Source organism: Meriones unguiculatus, chromosome 4, assembly GCF_030254825.1.
Source record: "Meriones unguiculatus strain TT.TT164.6M chromosome 4, Bangor_MerUng_6.1, whole genome shotgun sequence".
NCBI classification, from domain to species: domain Eukaryota; kingdom Metazoa; phylum Chordata; class Mammalia; order Rodentia; family Muridae; genus Meriones; species Meriones unguiculatus.
Window position 1 is genome coordinate 67,463,066 of NC_083352.1, and position 15,399 is coordinate 67,478,464.

Consider the following 15,399-nt stretch of genomic DNA (forward strand, 5'->3'; position numbering starts at 1 on the left):
CCCATGTGACAGGAGTCACGCTGGCTGTCCCCTTCTCTTGCAGTGCTTTTGTATGTGCGGAAGGAGAGTGATGACGTGTTCGACGCCCTGATGCTGAGATCGCCCACAGTGAAGGGCCTGATGGAAGCGGTAAGCCACAGCCCCCTCAGCCTCCAGAGTCCCTGCCCTGCCACCTGGGCAGAACTTAGGTGGCTCCAGAATCAGAAAGAAAGTGAAGAGTCGAGTTCTTTGTAAATATCCATGTCTGTGTCAGCCTATCAGCGTGTTAAGACAGACTTTTGGAATAACAGCCAAATTCCTATTGGTTCCAGACTAATCATCCCAGTCAGATGCTTTGGAGGAAGGATAACATGGGGCTTTTGTTTATCTGTTTTAATAAAACCAAATTAGGTGCATATAGTGTACAAATAAACACAAACCAAAAAATGTATGGTGCCTTGTTGGCTTGGGTAGCATATTCCAAAGTGGAGAGAGGACATGTTGGTTATGGGGAAAGATCTGCTGCAGAACTGCAGTGGTTTGAGATGATTCTCCCCTTCTCTCCGCTGCCCTAGGCCAGGGTTAGCAGCACGACCTAGGGAAAGCTGTGTTTTATTCACACGCTGTTCACCTAGCTTTGACTGTGCCTCAGTATGAGCAGTTTCAGAGACAGCTGTGCAGTAGGGGATAGGCTGTGGCAGTGATGGGGACCAGCGCTGCCTCTCACCTCTCCTGGGGGCTGCTGGTCTGAGAAATGCATCGGATGGGATATTTGGGCTTATGGCTGAACACTGCAGTACGTGAGGAAGTTCCTATGTGTAGACCACACAACACAGTGGCCTGAGATCACTTTCATTTGTACTTTTCCCTGGTGTGTGTCCATGCTAGAACATGCTACAAACCAGCGCTTCCTTCTCTTTACTGGCAGAGTAATCATTCACTGTATGAACACAACATACTTCATTTTTTTTTCATTCATTCAGCTGACAGGTCCATGTGCTTTTCCTTCTTGGGGTGCTCCTGAGAATGCCCTGCTGTGAATGCTCATGGGCTACTTTCTGTTTGGACATCTGTTTCCAATTCTTTAGGAGTATATACAGAGTAAAACTGGCAGGAAGACACAAAATGCCCTCTATTACACGATTCAATTTATCAGTAATGTCCAGAATCAATGACTTCTGGGAGAGAGAAAGCAGGCAAGTTTGCCATGGGTTGGGGAGCAGAAGGAAGATCTACACTAGTGCATTTCCTGTGGAAGTGATGAGAATGTTTTGGAACTTGAGAGAACAGCTGTGTGATATTGTGAATGTATTGTGAGTGTCTATCTACAGTTCTGAGTAGTAATCAGAAAAAAATTAGAAGAATGTGGCCACAGTGGGTTTCATACTGCTCCCACTCTGGCATTTCATGACCCTGGTCATTCTGAGCAGAGCAGCACTGTCACTCTCCAGAAAGCGCAGGAGGAGGCTTGGCAGCTTTTTATTTGTCGTGACTTGTGGGGACTATTGATTTCTATTCTACTCAGAGCAGAAACAAATCCAGAAGCAAATGCAAGAAAGACTATGGAACTTCTAATGAACTATGATTTTTGTTGTTTGTTTTGTTTTGAGACAGGGTCTTACTGTGTAGCCCCAGCTGACCTGCAATTCACTGACTGTATAAGCAAGGCTGGCCTATATAATTCAGAGATCCACCTGCTTCTGCCCCGGTAGTGCCAGGACTAAAGGCTGTGTCACCACCATCATGGGCTCTGAATTTTAAACTGATTAGAAAGAACAGATACTACAAAAGGCCTAGAAGGGATGAACCAAGATTTTTTTTAATGACCTTGAAATTGCTGAAGGATGGATAAATGGTCTACAAAATAATGTAAAATAGTCAGATTTCTCTGAACATCATTGTCCACTTCCATACCTTAGTCTGGTTTTTAAGAGCAGATAAAATAATTGTTTATAGGAGTATCTAGAGGTTATTTCAATGCACATTCTTAGTCCTTCCTGCTGAAGAGGCAATGTTGCTGAAGATTCAGGCTGACCTGGATTCTTGCCTCACCTTTCTGAGCACAGGGATTATGGGACTGTAAGCATATACCACGAGGCCTTGTAGGAATCCATATTTAACCAACTCCTAGAACAGCCTGAGGGATGGATACCACAGATCTAGAACAGGTTTGAACTGCTGTGCTATGCTGGGATCCTGCTTTGGTCCTTGGTGTTTTTTTTTCCTTCTGTAACCTCTGTCTACTTTCATAAGTACCCTGAAGATGTGTTCACACTGGACCACTGTGGAACAAAAGGTCACTTCACCTACTCAACAGCAACTTTTCTAACTTTTCAGCCTCCCTTCAACTCCTGTGTTGTTTTGGTAGATGGTAAATGGGGGTGAGGCAGGGGAATGGGTAGAGAGAGCTGCAAGCCTTGGAAACTTCAGGTTCCCTCCATGGCTTTAGTCATAGTCTTCAGGCAATTCTGGCTTCATCTTCCTTTCAGCTTGGAACAAAAAAGTTTCCTTAACGTTTAACACAAACTACCTGCTTGCTTCTGGAGTGTTACAAGTGGGAAAGGTGGTCAAGAAGAGCCTTTTCAGGGTCCACAAGTGGGCTGGTAGTGATCTACAAACCAAGTTCATTGACCTTAGGGGTGTCAAGACCACAGGCTCTGTCGAAGGGGACCATCAGCGTGTGATGGAGATGGTGTCTTTTGAAGAACACTAGAGCTTACTAATGTAGTTCTCTTTTTAAAAATGATTTATTTGTTTTATGTGCATTGGTGTTTTGCCTGTATATATGTCTGTGTAAGTGTGTCAAGTCACTTGGAGCTGGATTACAGTCAGTTGTAAACTGCCATGTGGGTGTTGGGAATTGAACTCAGGTCCTCTGGAAGAACAGGCAGTGCTCTTAACCACTGAGCCATTTCTCCAGCTAATGTAATTCTATCCTGAGTTGATTTGTGTCTCTGTGTGAGGTAGGAAAACTGACTGGAATGTGGATCCGCCGAGAACCAGGATATTTTATTATACTCACATTTACCAGTACATGTTTGTATGTTATAATAAATATGTACATGGGTATATAATATGCATGTGTAATGTATGTGTATTCCTATATATTGTAATATGTATGCATAAAATGAATACATAAATTTATACATCATCTCTCCATATCTAGAATTTGTCTCACAACTTTCCATAATACTAAACTTCATGAGTACTCAAGTCCATGTATTTTATATAAAATAGCATATTCCTACACAACTTCGGCAATCCTCCATCTGCTTTAAACCATCCCTAGTTACACTACCTGATGAATGTAAAAGCTATGTAGATAGCATTGTTTAAGAAGTAATGGCAAAAAATGTCTATACATATTCAGCACAAGCACAACTTTTATAAAATACTTTTGATCTTTAGTCACTTAACCCTGTGGGTGCTGCCTGCAGTTATCGAGGGCAGACTGTATAGATGTCCGTATTGTTAGTGGCATAAATATGGGTGATATGTGCTTGTGTGAAATGAATCCACATATGTAAACGTGTCAAGAGTACAGTAGAGTGGTCAGTATTCCCTGTCTTCAGCCATGACTCTGTTACTTGGATATATGTTCTCTTTTACTTATTTTATTGCAGTTTTGTCATTAGCATACAAGACATTAGATTAAAACATTTTTGAACGAAGTGAGTTTTAGTACACTCTCCTCCCTCAGTCTTCCCACCTCTTGTCCCCAACCTCTGGCAACCTCCTTCAGTCTCTTTTCTTCTTTCATGTCATACGTTTTTTCTGGTTTTGTTTTTAAAGTAGTCTTTTACTTTTTAAAAAAAGAAAATAATTATTGACAGTGATGAAATGTGACTCTGTCACCTAAAAAAAATACAACTGTGTTTCCACCCTTCCTTCAGGTGTGAACTGGTATTTGAATCAGAAGGTACCATATCAGACAGATTCATGAACAGTTCCGAGGTGGTGACTTTCTATAGCCCACATGGATGTCCTACAGCCTGTGAGCCAGGCCACATGATGGGTGCAGTAGCTCGGTTAGCTAGAAGGTGGTATGCTCACTTTTAAAAAACTGGTGTTTGTGTGTATGTGTGTGCACATGTGTTTTCATCAGTGAGCATGGGCTGTGTCATGTGTGGAGGTCAGAGGACAACACTGAGGTCACTTCAGCTTCCCCCTGATTGAGACAGGCTCAGTCTCTGCTGTAGCACCTGCTGCAAGTCCATGGGAGCTCGGCCATTGCAGGTGTGCACTGCAGCATCTGGCTAAACGTGCAGTTTGGACATCCAGACTCAGGTCCCTATGCTGTGTGGCAGGCACTTTAACCACTTAACCACTGAGGTGTGTGGGCTTGCTGTTTCTTGAGACTGTTTCAGAGCTTGCCTGGCTCTTACCACAAGCATACACAGCAGCAAGCAAAAGATCATACCTCCTAACTGTGCTACTTCCTGTGGGCCAAGCATTCACACACACTAGTCTAGGGGGGCCATTCCTGAAACCACCACATAGTAACCTTATGAAGAGTGAACTTTGACCACGGAACCTCGGAGCTTGTTCTGGAGGTCAGTGAAGCCACTCAGACCTCAGGGCTCTTGCACATGCTGTCCCCTCTGCCAGGATGCTCTTCTTTCATATCACAATGTTGGGGCTGCTCACCCCCAGCTCGTGGGGCCTGTCAGACCACTCACATAAATAACACCTCTTCTCTGTGTGCCTCCACCTGCTTTATTTTATTTCAACCTGGTGTCTTGATCAGTTTTTATTGTCAACTTGACATGACCTAGAGTCACCTAGGACAAGGGACCCTCAGTTGAAGAATTGCCTGAGACAGACTGGCTTTTGGCCATTTCTGTGAAAAATTGTCTTGACTGATGAATGATATGGGAAGACCTAGCCTGCTGAGTCAGCACTGTCTCTAGACAGCTGAGCAAGAGCCAGTCAGAAAACCAGTAAGCAGCTTTCCTTTCTGCCTTTCTGCTTTACTTCCTGCTTGAGTTTTTTAGCTTCTCAGTAACAGACTGGTATTTGAGGTATAAGAGGAAATAAACTTTGTCCTCAAGTTGCTGATGGTCAGAATGTTTTGCTACTGCAAGAGGAAAGAAGCCAGACCACCTGGCATACCTAATATTGGTTGGGTGTTCCTTCCTTCTTTTCTCCAGTAGAATATGCAGTCCCGAGGGGTTTGTCTCTTGCCGTCAGTTGCATATCCTCAGGCCTTGGGCACAATGTTTGTTGCAAATGTTTGCTATTCGCAGAGTATGTCCCACCATGCTGAGTGCTACAGGCTCCTTTTAATTATTGTCATACTCCTATGAACATGGCATGGAAATAGCATCATCACCATTTTACAGATAGGGAAAATGAGGCTGGAAGACATAGGTGCCTCTTTTACCAAGCTCTACCCCAAATGGTGGCACCACCCTAAGCTCTCCATCAACTCAAGTCTAGGTAGGCAGATGTCCATATGTTTACATAAAAGAAGAATAAACAATGCCAGTCACACAAAGAGTAAAGGGAAAGCAAGAATCGATAATAAGCATCTGGGAAAGAGGCGGGATAGACAGTTGATTGATCAGCCCTTTGCCAAGTACATGCTTTGGAGAGTGGAGAGCCTAATTACTGAAAAGAGGAGCCAGGAATCGATTCCTTTTTCTTTTAGAAAAAAGGGCGACTGAACAGACATGAGACTACTGCTGTTGAGTAAGCAAACTTTTTCACTTGAAAATTAAAAAGAAATTGCAAGTGACACTAACCAAAGCCAAATCTTAGAAGGCAACTGAGTGAGAATAATTAGGTGAAAATACTGGGGACTCTATCCTCCCCCTCCCCTTCCCCCCAGCACACGTACACACGCAGCAAGCACTATGCACAGAAAGGAATGCTATCCAGAGCTTCCTACTTTTTTGTGCCATGGGTGCCTTTTGCAATTTCAAATCCATTGACTCTTTGAGAGTGCTTTTAAGTATCTAAACTAAAACAGAATTACAAAGAAAAGCAATGGCATTATGAAAGGCAGTCACCAAGATGGTAGAAAGTGTCTGTGATGTAGGATAGTGCATCAGATATGATGTAGGGATAAGATGAGTAGCACCCAGTGCGGTGGGTGAGTGCAGCCCATACTGTGAAATGCATACAGAAATTTTTAAAGATTCATTATTTTGTGTGTATGTCTGTGCACATCTGTCCCTACTGATGAGGAAGTAGTGAACATCCTTGTGGAAATAGAACCCGAGTCCTTTGCAAGAAGAACAAGTGCTCTTGGCCGCTGAGCCAGCTTTCCACCCTGCAGGCCGAATGCTAATGCACCACAAAATATCCATGATCCCCACCACCAAAAAACAAGCTAGTTGCTGTGTGGGAAAGGCATAGAAAGGTTCTGGTTTGAGGCTAATTTAAGTATGGGTGTATGTATGTTGTCCTATCCGAGTTCTGTGCATCGTCTTGCTGTGGCTCTGGCCAGCTATGCTGAGGAAGTAATCAGGAAATAATGTGGAAGCAGGCTGCTCTCAAGGAGTTTCTGAGAACTAGTTCTGTTCACTGAGTGGTTCTAGATCCCCAGGGAATGAGTAAGGAAGTGAGGTCACTCTTGAGAGCCTTGCCATTTCAGCAAGAACTGAATTCAGTTCAGAGCTCAAAAGACAGAGCTAGCTCACCATACCGGGTTCCTCTCTCTCTCCCTCCTCCCTCTCCCTTCTTCCATCTCTTTCTGGGTCTCATGTGTCCCAGGCTGCCTTCAAAACTTGCTATGCAGGGGAGGTTGACCATGAACATATGCTCCACCTGCAGTGCTGAGATTGTACAGATACCCTTCACACCCAGTTTATGTGGTCTTGGGGCTCAAACCTAGCCTTGTGTATACTAGGAAAGCACTCTTATCAACCTGTCTAAAATGGAAGTGGCTCCCTTTTATTTGCATATGCAAATAGGACACCAAGGGGCTTGCTAAATAGTGTAGGGGCCTCAATGGGAGGAAGAGAGAAGAGAGTAGAGGCAATGTAAAGTATTCCTGAGAGGCTTAACATTTTTTATTAACTTCTCAACTTTTTATTTCTCATTTTATTGAATTATGGTTCAATTGTCTTTGTTACACATTATATGACAGAGTATCTTTGGGAAATTCAGTATGTATGTGTATATGCATTTACTATTATATAAACTAGACCAACCGTGTCATTGTAATTTATCTGCTAAATTTCTCCAATTCTGAATTAAGTCTTCCACCATGCGTGTGTGTTTTTGAGACTTCCTGTGTCCATTCATTTCCCTTAGCTTTTGCCTCTCCAGCTGCTACTCATCTGCTTCTCATTTTATCTGCCTATTTGTTTGTTTACATTTTCTGCAAACAGGCCCTTCTAACACAAGGCCTGTTTTCTTTGCTGCCTCCAGGCTCTTGTGAGAAATGTTGCCTTTTCTATTTATTTGCACGTTCATGTGGAAGTCAGTAAACAACTTGCAAGAGTCAAGGTTCTTGCCTTCCACCTTGTGTTTCTGGAGTTGAGCTCACCTGGCCAGCCTTGATGGTGAGGGCCTTTACCCACTGAGCCATCCCACTGGCCAACAAGTGTGTTGTTTTGTTTTGTTAACTTTTGTTCATTGGGCCTTATTGTGGCTGTGGGGAAACCTCATCAGGACCACCAGTGATGTGCCCCACGCAGGCAAGAGGATACTTGTCTAGTCTGTCTTTATCACCCTGCCTCTCTGTCTTGCTTCTGAGTGTACATATGGTGAAGAGGTCTTTCTGCCCTGTGGTAGGGATGGAAAGGCAGGAACCTAGGGTTCTCTGGAACAAACTTTTCTCAGGATCTCAGCTCTCCCCTAGGGTTCTGCAGCCCTTTTCTAGCCTGTGTTGCACTTCCTAAGTCTGGGTCCCAACCTTACCTGTGAGCGAGGGGATGGCACATATTTGGAGTAGATCTTTCTCGAATACATCTTGCCACTTTGTACTTACAAAAATGACACAATCATAAAAATAAGCACTGTGGAATTATACAAAGTAAAAGGGAGCTTGAATCTGACCATTTATCAATGTAGCTATCATTAATAGATTGCTATGTCATTTAAATATTTTATATACATTTAAATATATGTAAACATTAAAAATTCAGATAAGATTATACTATATTGACAAATTTTCACTTATTTTCCCCTCTAATATGCTAGCAATTTTTAAAGTGTAAGTGAAGAAAATGTCAAGATATTTAATGCATATTTGTTATGACTTTCCTCTGTTATGAACAGGTATGTTCCAAACATGTTTGAGCATGAGAGTATTTCTGTATGTCCGATTACTAGACATGATGTCAATGGCTCATATTCACTTTTAAAAACTATGCTTCTGTCAAACTTCTTTTCCAGGAGGCTGAGGGTCACTATTCCTTATATAGAATCTGAACACTGCTGTTTCCTCATGCTCTGACCAACATTAGATTATGACTTCAGTTTTGTTTCGTTTTAGATTTTTTAGATTAATTTTTAATGTGTCATTTGTCTGCCGTGTGTGCAGGTACATATGGAGGCCAAAAGAGGGCATCAGATCCATCAGAGCTGTAAACCAAAAGCAGAAAATGTTTAAACCTGCTGGATCTCTCATTCCCTTCCTTCCCCCTGCCCCCCGCTTGGTTTTCCAAGACAGGATTTCTGTCCTGGACTCACTCTGTAGACCAGGCTGGCCTCCAACTCACAGATCCACCTGCCTCTGCCTTCCAGAGTGCTGGGATTATAGGGGTGTGCCATGGCACCTGGCTCATTTGCATTTTTGATAGTTAAATTAAAAGTACTATCCTATCATTATTTTCATTTGAAATTTTTAAGTAAAAGTTCAGTGCAGTTTTCATATGCTTATTGCCTGATTATATTCTTCTTGTATATAATTTTTCTGTTTTTTTTTCTTTCTTCTCTGCCCTGTTCCCCATCGAGTTCTTTTTAACGAAGCAGTTTGCTCTGTATATATTGTTTTTATTTTAAAATGCTTCCCAGCATATTATTTTTCTTTGTGGTATGTTTGAGCTACTGATATTTCAGAATTCCACAGTTATTACTATTCAGTTATTTCTGCTTTTGGTTTACAGCTCTGATGGATCTGATGCCCTCTTTTGGCCTCCATATGTACCTGCACACACGGCAGACAAATGACACATTAAAAATTAATCTAAAAAATCTAAAACGAAACAAAACTGAAGTCATAATCTAATGTTGGTCAGAGCATGAGGAAACAGCAGTGTTCAGATTCTATATAAGGAATAGTGACCCTCAGCCTCCTGGAAAAGAAGTTTGACAGAAGCATAGCATATATATTCTATATAGCATATAGCATATATATTCTATATAAGGAATAGTGACCCTCAGCCTCCTGGAAAAGAAGTTTGACAGAAGCATAGTTTTTAAAAGTGAATATGAGCCATTGACATCATGTCTAGTAATCGGACATACAGAAATACTCTCATGCTCAAACATGTTTGGAACATACCTGTTCATAACAGAGGAAAGTCATAACAAATATGCATTAAATATCTTGACATTTTCTTCACTTACACTTTAAAAATTGTTTTGCAGGTGTCATGTCTCCCGGAAAAACTGTACTTAGGATGATGGCTATCTGAAGAATGAACTCATGTTTATCTTTTCCTGTGCTTTCATGGTCTCAGTGGTCTCATCTTTCATATATAAATCTTTTATCCACCTGAACTTTTTCTCTCACTACCTCTTGAGGTTGGTCTGGAGAACATTCCATCGCTCATGCTGACCTCAGGGCTGGGCTCACAGGGGTGAACCACTGCAAGTGGCTCAGTTGAAATGTGTTTTGATGCATGGCTACCTATTTAATCCAACATTGTGAGTAGATGTTTTTTTTTTTTCCAAGGGATCGGAAATGCCACTTTTATCAAGATTGTTTTGCTGAGTGATTTAAGATCTATCCAAAGGGAGAATCAAAATTGGGATGGCACTAGACATGGGCTCTGACACACTGCGAAGCATGAGCTGCATTTCTCTTCCTTCTAAGGGCAGAGGAAATAATGACTTGGTGAAACTAGTCAGGGCCATAGTTAGTGAGCTGTGACCCTGTGGCTGCTAACGTGGATTGGGGCTCCATTCACTTCTCTATGCCTCATTTTGCTAATCTATAAAGCCAGTGGCTTGGGCTGAATGGTCTCAGCAGTTAGTGCAGGGAAAGTGTTCATCATGAGATTTCCTGACGTGTCTCATTAGGGGACTGTGCTGTGCTCAGATGTGAGGTCTGAGCTGGAATGCTGTGCTTCCCAGTGTGTCCCTGCTCTCTGCTGACCACTTTCCTGTTATTCATGTTTCAGCTGTCTGAGAAGTATGGGCTGCCAGTGGAGAAAATCACAAAGCTTTATCAGAAGAGCAAAAATGGGTAAGAAAAAAGCTAACTCAGCTAGCTGCCCTGTCTGCAAGGTACATTTTTAATATAGCTTTACCTGTTGTCACATCCGTGGCCCACGATGCTAGCAGTTCAGGCAGGGAGACCCACAATGCATTTCTAACATGTCACCCGAGGTGCTTTCATCTACTGACAGCCTCACATGGGCGGGAGTAGTCTAGAGGTGGTGGGACATCGGGGAAAATGACGTTGCAGAACTACATGTAGCTCTTCACATTGGCTTCTGAGTGACACAGTACGGACAAAAATTAGCTGAGGCTAAAGGAAATTATTTCAAGGTAATCATTAATGAAATCTCAAATGGGCGTCAGGCTGCTCGCCCACATGGTAAGGAACAGTGAACAGTTAGTCCTTCCTGGTTGGGTGGTGAGGAGCCTCTGGGTTCCCTGCTCCATTTCCTCCTCACAGGCTCACTGAGAAGGAATGAAGCCCAGGGCCTGCTTAAGTATTTGCCCCAGGTCTCACTTTCAGTAAACAGAAAGCATATTCAATGCCTGCAGGGAGGTGGGCCGCTTCAATGGCCTCAAGGATCAAGTGCTTCCCTCTCCTCTGCCCCTCTTAAGACCTTTCTAAGGCTTCCTCTTTGGGAGTAGGTACCATAAAACTCTTCTGGACCCTTTTCATAAAGAAAATATGACCTGGGTTCTCGGGCTTACTGATTTTGCAGTCTTTGGCTGACTGAGCATCAAACTTGAACTCCTGTTAGACACTCGGTGAATGTGTGCTGCAGTTCTTTCCAAGATCAGTGCAGTAGGCTGGGGATACCACTTTGAGTGAAGCCTCAAGTCTTGCTGGCTAGAGAGCTTCAGTGTGGACAAACACACTGCTGATAGCACTGCCTTTCAGCACTGGGCCTGTGAAGGCCTATGCATAAGGCTTTTATCCCAACATCAGCCCACTAAGCGTGGGTGCCTTTTAATTCTGTAAAAGAACAAACTGAAGGTATGGCAGCATCCCTGATGACACCACTATAAAGTGATTCAGGGAGTCATTCTTTCTCAAATGAAAATCTCTTTGGCTAACAAGAGTGAGACAGGCTCAGGCACTTCTCAGTCACAGATAGAGGTGCTGGAGGGACACTTTACTGGTTAAGAGCATGTGTGGCTCTTCCACAGGACCCTGGTTTCATTCTCAGCACTTACATGGCATCTCACAACTACCTGCAATTCTAGTCCAGGGGATTAAATTGGTCTTCAGAACTCTGAGGGTACCATGCACAATGCACACATACCGTACACAGAGATGCATTCAGGCAAAACACTCAAATATAAGACAAAAACAAAATTTATATAAAAAAAATCACAGATAGACTCTGGAAGTTGGTTTTCTTGAAACCAAACCACCATGGAGTAGGCAGCCAGGAAGAGGTGAAGTAGCTTGGGGTGAGGCAAAGCCAGCTTTAGACCCAGCTCAGGCGTTCATTGGCTGGGTGAAGTTGGAGAGCCATTGACCTTACTGAGTTGTTTCTTACTTGCAAAGCGCTGCTGATAAAACTTGCCTTTATAGTTGCTGTAGAGTCATATGTAACTTTTACTGTACATGTGTGTTCAGCCAAGGGCAGTTGAGGTTTGTAATGAAAATACAGAGGGGCCTAAGAATGTGATTAGTCAGTAGCTTGAAGGCTGCTCTTGCATAAAGCCCTCTGTTCACTGGCTTTGTTTCTTACCCCACCCCATCTCACCCAATTTCGGCAGCATCCTGGTGAACATGGATGACAACATCATTGAACACTATTCAAATGAGGACACCTTCATCCTCAACATGGAGAGCATGGTGGAAAGCTTCAAGATCACGCTTATGGAGATCTGAGCACTGGGCCCAAGTCCCCTTGACAGGAGCTTCCGGTGCACTCCTTCCTGGGAGAGGTGGGCTCGCTGCCCTACAACCTGGAGACCCATCTCACCCATCTTAAGTGACTGTTACAAGACTGCTTAGAAGGGGGCAGGGCCCAAGGCCCACCAACAGACCAACAGTCAACTCTTCTACTTGCTTGGAGCTGAAGCCTGTATCCCTCGGCTAAGTTCTTTAAGCCTGTCAGGCCCTTATTTATTGTCCATTTTTTCCCCAAGAGCCTGGAGTCCAGGCCCTCCAGGACTCTACAAGTTACTGATAGCTCCACCTGAGACCTCCAGAGTTCCCCCTTCAAGGGAAACACAGCTAGTCCATTCATCTCGAAGAGCCTGGGGAACTGCGATGCCTTTTTTCTTACCTCTCCACATTTCTTGAGTGGATGGACAAGATGAGCTGCTTCTTGGCACAGTCGTCATGGGTGGGGTAAAGAGGACACCCATTTTCTGGCCTGGAACCTTCAGGTTGCTCTGAGGAAGGTCATTTTGCTTAAATACCTCCAGGGGATCTCAGCAAATAGCCACTGGGCCTTGTTCAGGAAGACATTCCGCTACCATGTCAGTAATAAGGAGCACAAAGTATGATTGACAGCCATGTACATAATTTGTACCTAATATTGCAATAATATATTTTACCTGTGGTGTGTGGGCATGTTTACTGCCATTGCCCTGGAGGGGACATACCTGGAGACTCAGAGCATTCTGCTCTATCTGAGAGGAGGCTAGGAAAGAGGCCTTTAAGGTATCATGTGACTGGTGAATGCCAAGATGGACTCTCCACTGAGCCATGCTGAGGACTTGTTTCCCCAAATGGAGCCCTCTCCCCTCAGACATGACTCTCCCTTGAGGCCATCACATTTTGTCTCATGGTGATCTGTTGTCTAAGAGTGTCCTTTGAGCTGTTCAGGAAAGATCATGCTGTCAGCGCCTTCTTTAGCACTGGAGTGAGACACCTTGAAGCTTATGCAAAGTTTCCGCAAGGGTTTGCACTGGGGTCCTATCCCTGGGGCCTGCTGCAGAACTGCTTGGCTTACAAGGGATGGACACAGTAGTGGCTCATAGTTTACAAGCATGTCCTTCATCTCAAGTGGCCCCTTTGCGAAGCGAGCCAGCAGCTCAGCTGGGCTGTGACCAGCAGACATTGCTTCCTCTGGCTTCTGAAGATGGGAAGGGGTGAGGCTGTCCACCCTGGCTGTGGAAAGCGTGGGATTTCTGGAACTTCTGAGACTGGCTTTGAGAGGCACACTGGAGAGCTAAGGCTGTTTCCTCCTCTCCTGGCCCTTGGGAGGGCAAGAGAAAAAGGCTTTCCTGAACAGCATGCCCTATGGTGGGCCTCAGTTCTCTTTGAGAGGACAGGTTGGTAGTTTGGGGATTTTTTTGTTACACTGTGGGCTGAGCACTAGTTCGGATAGTCAGGCACATCCCACCCCAAAGCCTGGATAATGGGGCAGCTTCCATGGAAAGGTCCAAATTTGTCTATGAAGCACTTTGATGTCTTACCTGGAGGCTCTGTTCTCCAGCTCCTGCCTTCTTGCCCCACCTTCCCCTGAGAGCCCGAGCAGCCGAGGCTGACTCTAGCCTAGCTACCCAAAGCTGCAGAGGAATGGGCTGGAGAGTAGGTGCTATGACCAAGAGGATCCAAAGAATAGCAGGGGCACCTTTCTGAGAGCCCACTGGGCTCCGAATCCCTCTGTGTTGCCAAAGGTTTGTATCCTGGGCTCAGCTCTGCTTAGTCCTCTGCTCCACCCCACATCACTTGCTGAACCAGCAGCTTGGGGACCCTCTAGGGCACTAGCAGGGCTCTGATCTAAGGCAGACAAACTCAGTGTTGGAAATATATGCTCTATGTGCTTCCCATGCTACAGCACTTGGGGTTAGCTCCAAACATGAATGGCAGACCTTAGGGTGGCTCAGGATTCCAGATCTGTAGTGATCTGACAGGCTCCCAGCTCTTCTCTCTGGTTTCTGGAAAACTGCCCATCTCCCCCGAGGCAGAGGACCAGCTGGAGATGGCTTTGCCTTTGTCCTGAGTCACTACAGTCCTTGTGGTAGCCAGAACAAGGGACATGAAGCCAGGACCACAAATAGGGGTGCAGCGGTAGGTCCAGGAGTGTCTGTTGGTGGACTTCTCTGCATCCATCCCTCGCTGCATTAGCAGAGCTTTGCTGAGCATCATTTCCTGAACAAAAATAGCAAGATAGAAAAGCTTGTCTTTCCTTTGTCCCCGAATTAACCGCACCCAAACTTTTTTTTTTGTAATCCATAAAAGGTTGGGGAACACATGAAGCAGGTGTTTTCATTCTATGTCCCCACTGAAACTTCCTCAGTGTTTAGAAATTGGAACCAACAACAACAAAAATATACAATGGGCTGCCATCTTGAAATCAGTTCCTAAAAGACTAAGGCATGTCCCAAAGCAGAAACCTGGGAAGCATGAAATGAATTAAAACATTTATTTTTCATGCAACAGGAAAAGAGGGTTTGTGCCAAATTCTAAGAATGGCCCTTTCTGAAAGACAAACAAGGGGAGACTGATTTGTATACAATCTACTCCCACATAAAAAAAGAGTAAATGTAACTTAATAGTTTTGTAAATGGGAGAGGGGAATCTATAAACTATAAATATGTTATTTTATTTTTTGTACATTTTTAAGAAGAAAAAAAAATAAATATTCACAATATGAGTCAAACAGCTGTGTCTGCTGCTTTCTGGACAGTGGCTGCTGGTGTGGGGAAGAGTCACCAGCCTGGGGTCTTGGCTGTCCCTGCCCCTTCAGTCCTTCATACAGTGGAGACTTGCCTACCAGTGCTCTCCCTCTTCCTTACACCAGGCTTGCAAAAGAAGAGGGCCAAAGGGCAACAAGAGGCCTCCAGGGTGGCTGCCAGCACAGCTGCCCTTGACTGGCCTCTCAGGTGGGTTCTTTCCACTCCCTTCTCTCTGGCACTTTGTGGTTATTTCTGCTTCATTAGATCTGTGCCAACCGCTATGGAGAGGCTGAAACCGCACGGCTCCTACTTCAGTTCCGTCTCCACACTCGCTGACCCTTGAAAACCCATACTGGGGCTCCTGTGCTAGCCACCTCATTATGCAGCATTCACACTGCTCCAGCTGGTATCGTCAGTGATCTCCAGGAGCAGCCATTCCAAGAGGCAGAATGCTAGCATTTTCTACAGCACCCTTCT

At 44.3% G+C, this 15,399-nt stretch overlaps 1 protein-coding gene across 1 annotated transcript in view; it reads left to right on the forward strand.

The window, feature by feature from the left end:
* The window catches only part of LOC132653796 (grainyhead-like protein 2 homolog), a 60,013-nt gene extending 47,835 nt beyond the window's left edge, over positions 1-12,178 (forward strand). The window contains exons 8-10 of the mRNA XM_060383222.1: positions 44-129; positions 10,278-10,342; positions 12,064-12,178. Coding sequence (XP_060239205.1) covers positions 44-129; positions 10,278-10,342; positions 12,064-12,178 — 266 coding nt within the window. The remainder of the gene's footprint in view (positions 1-43; positions 130-10,277; positions 10,343-12,063) is intronic.
* Positions 12,179-15,399: the final 3,221 nt, after the last annotated feature.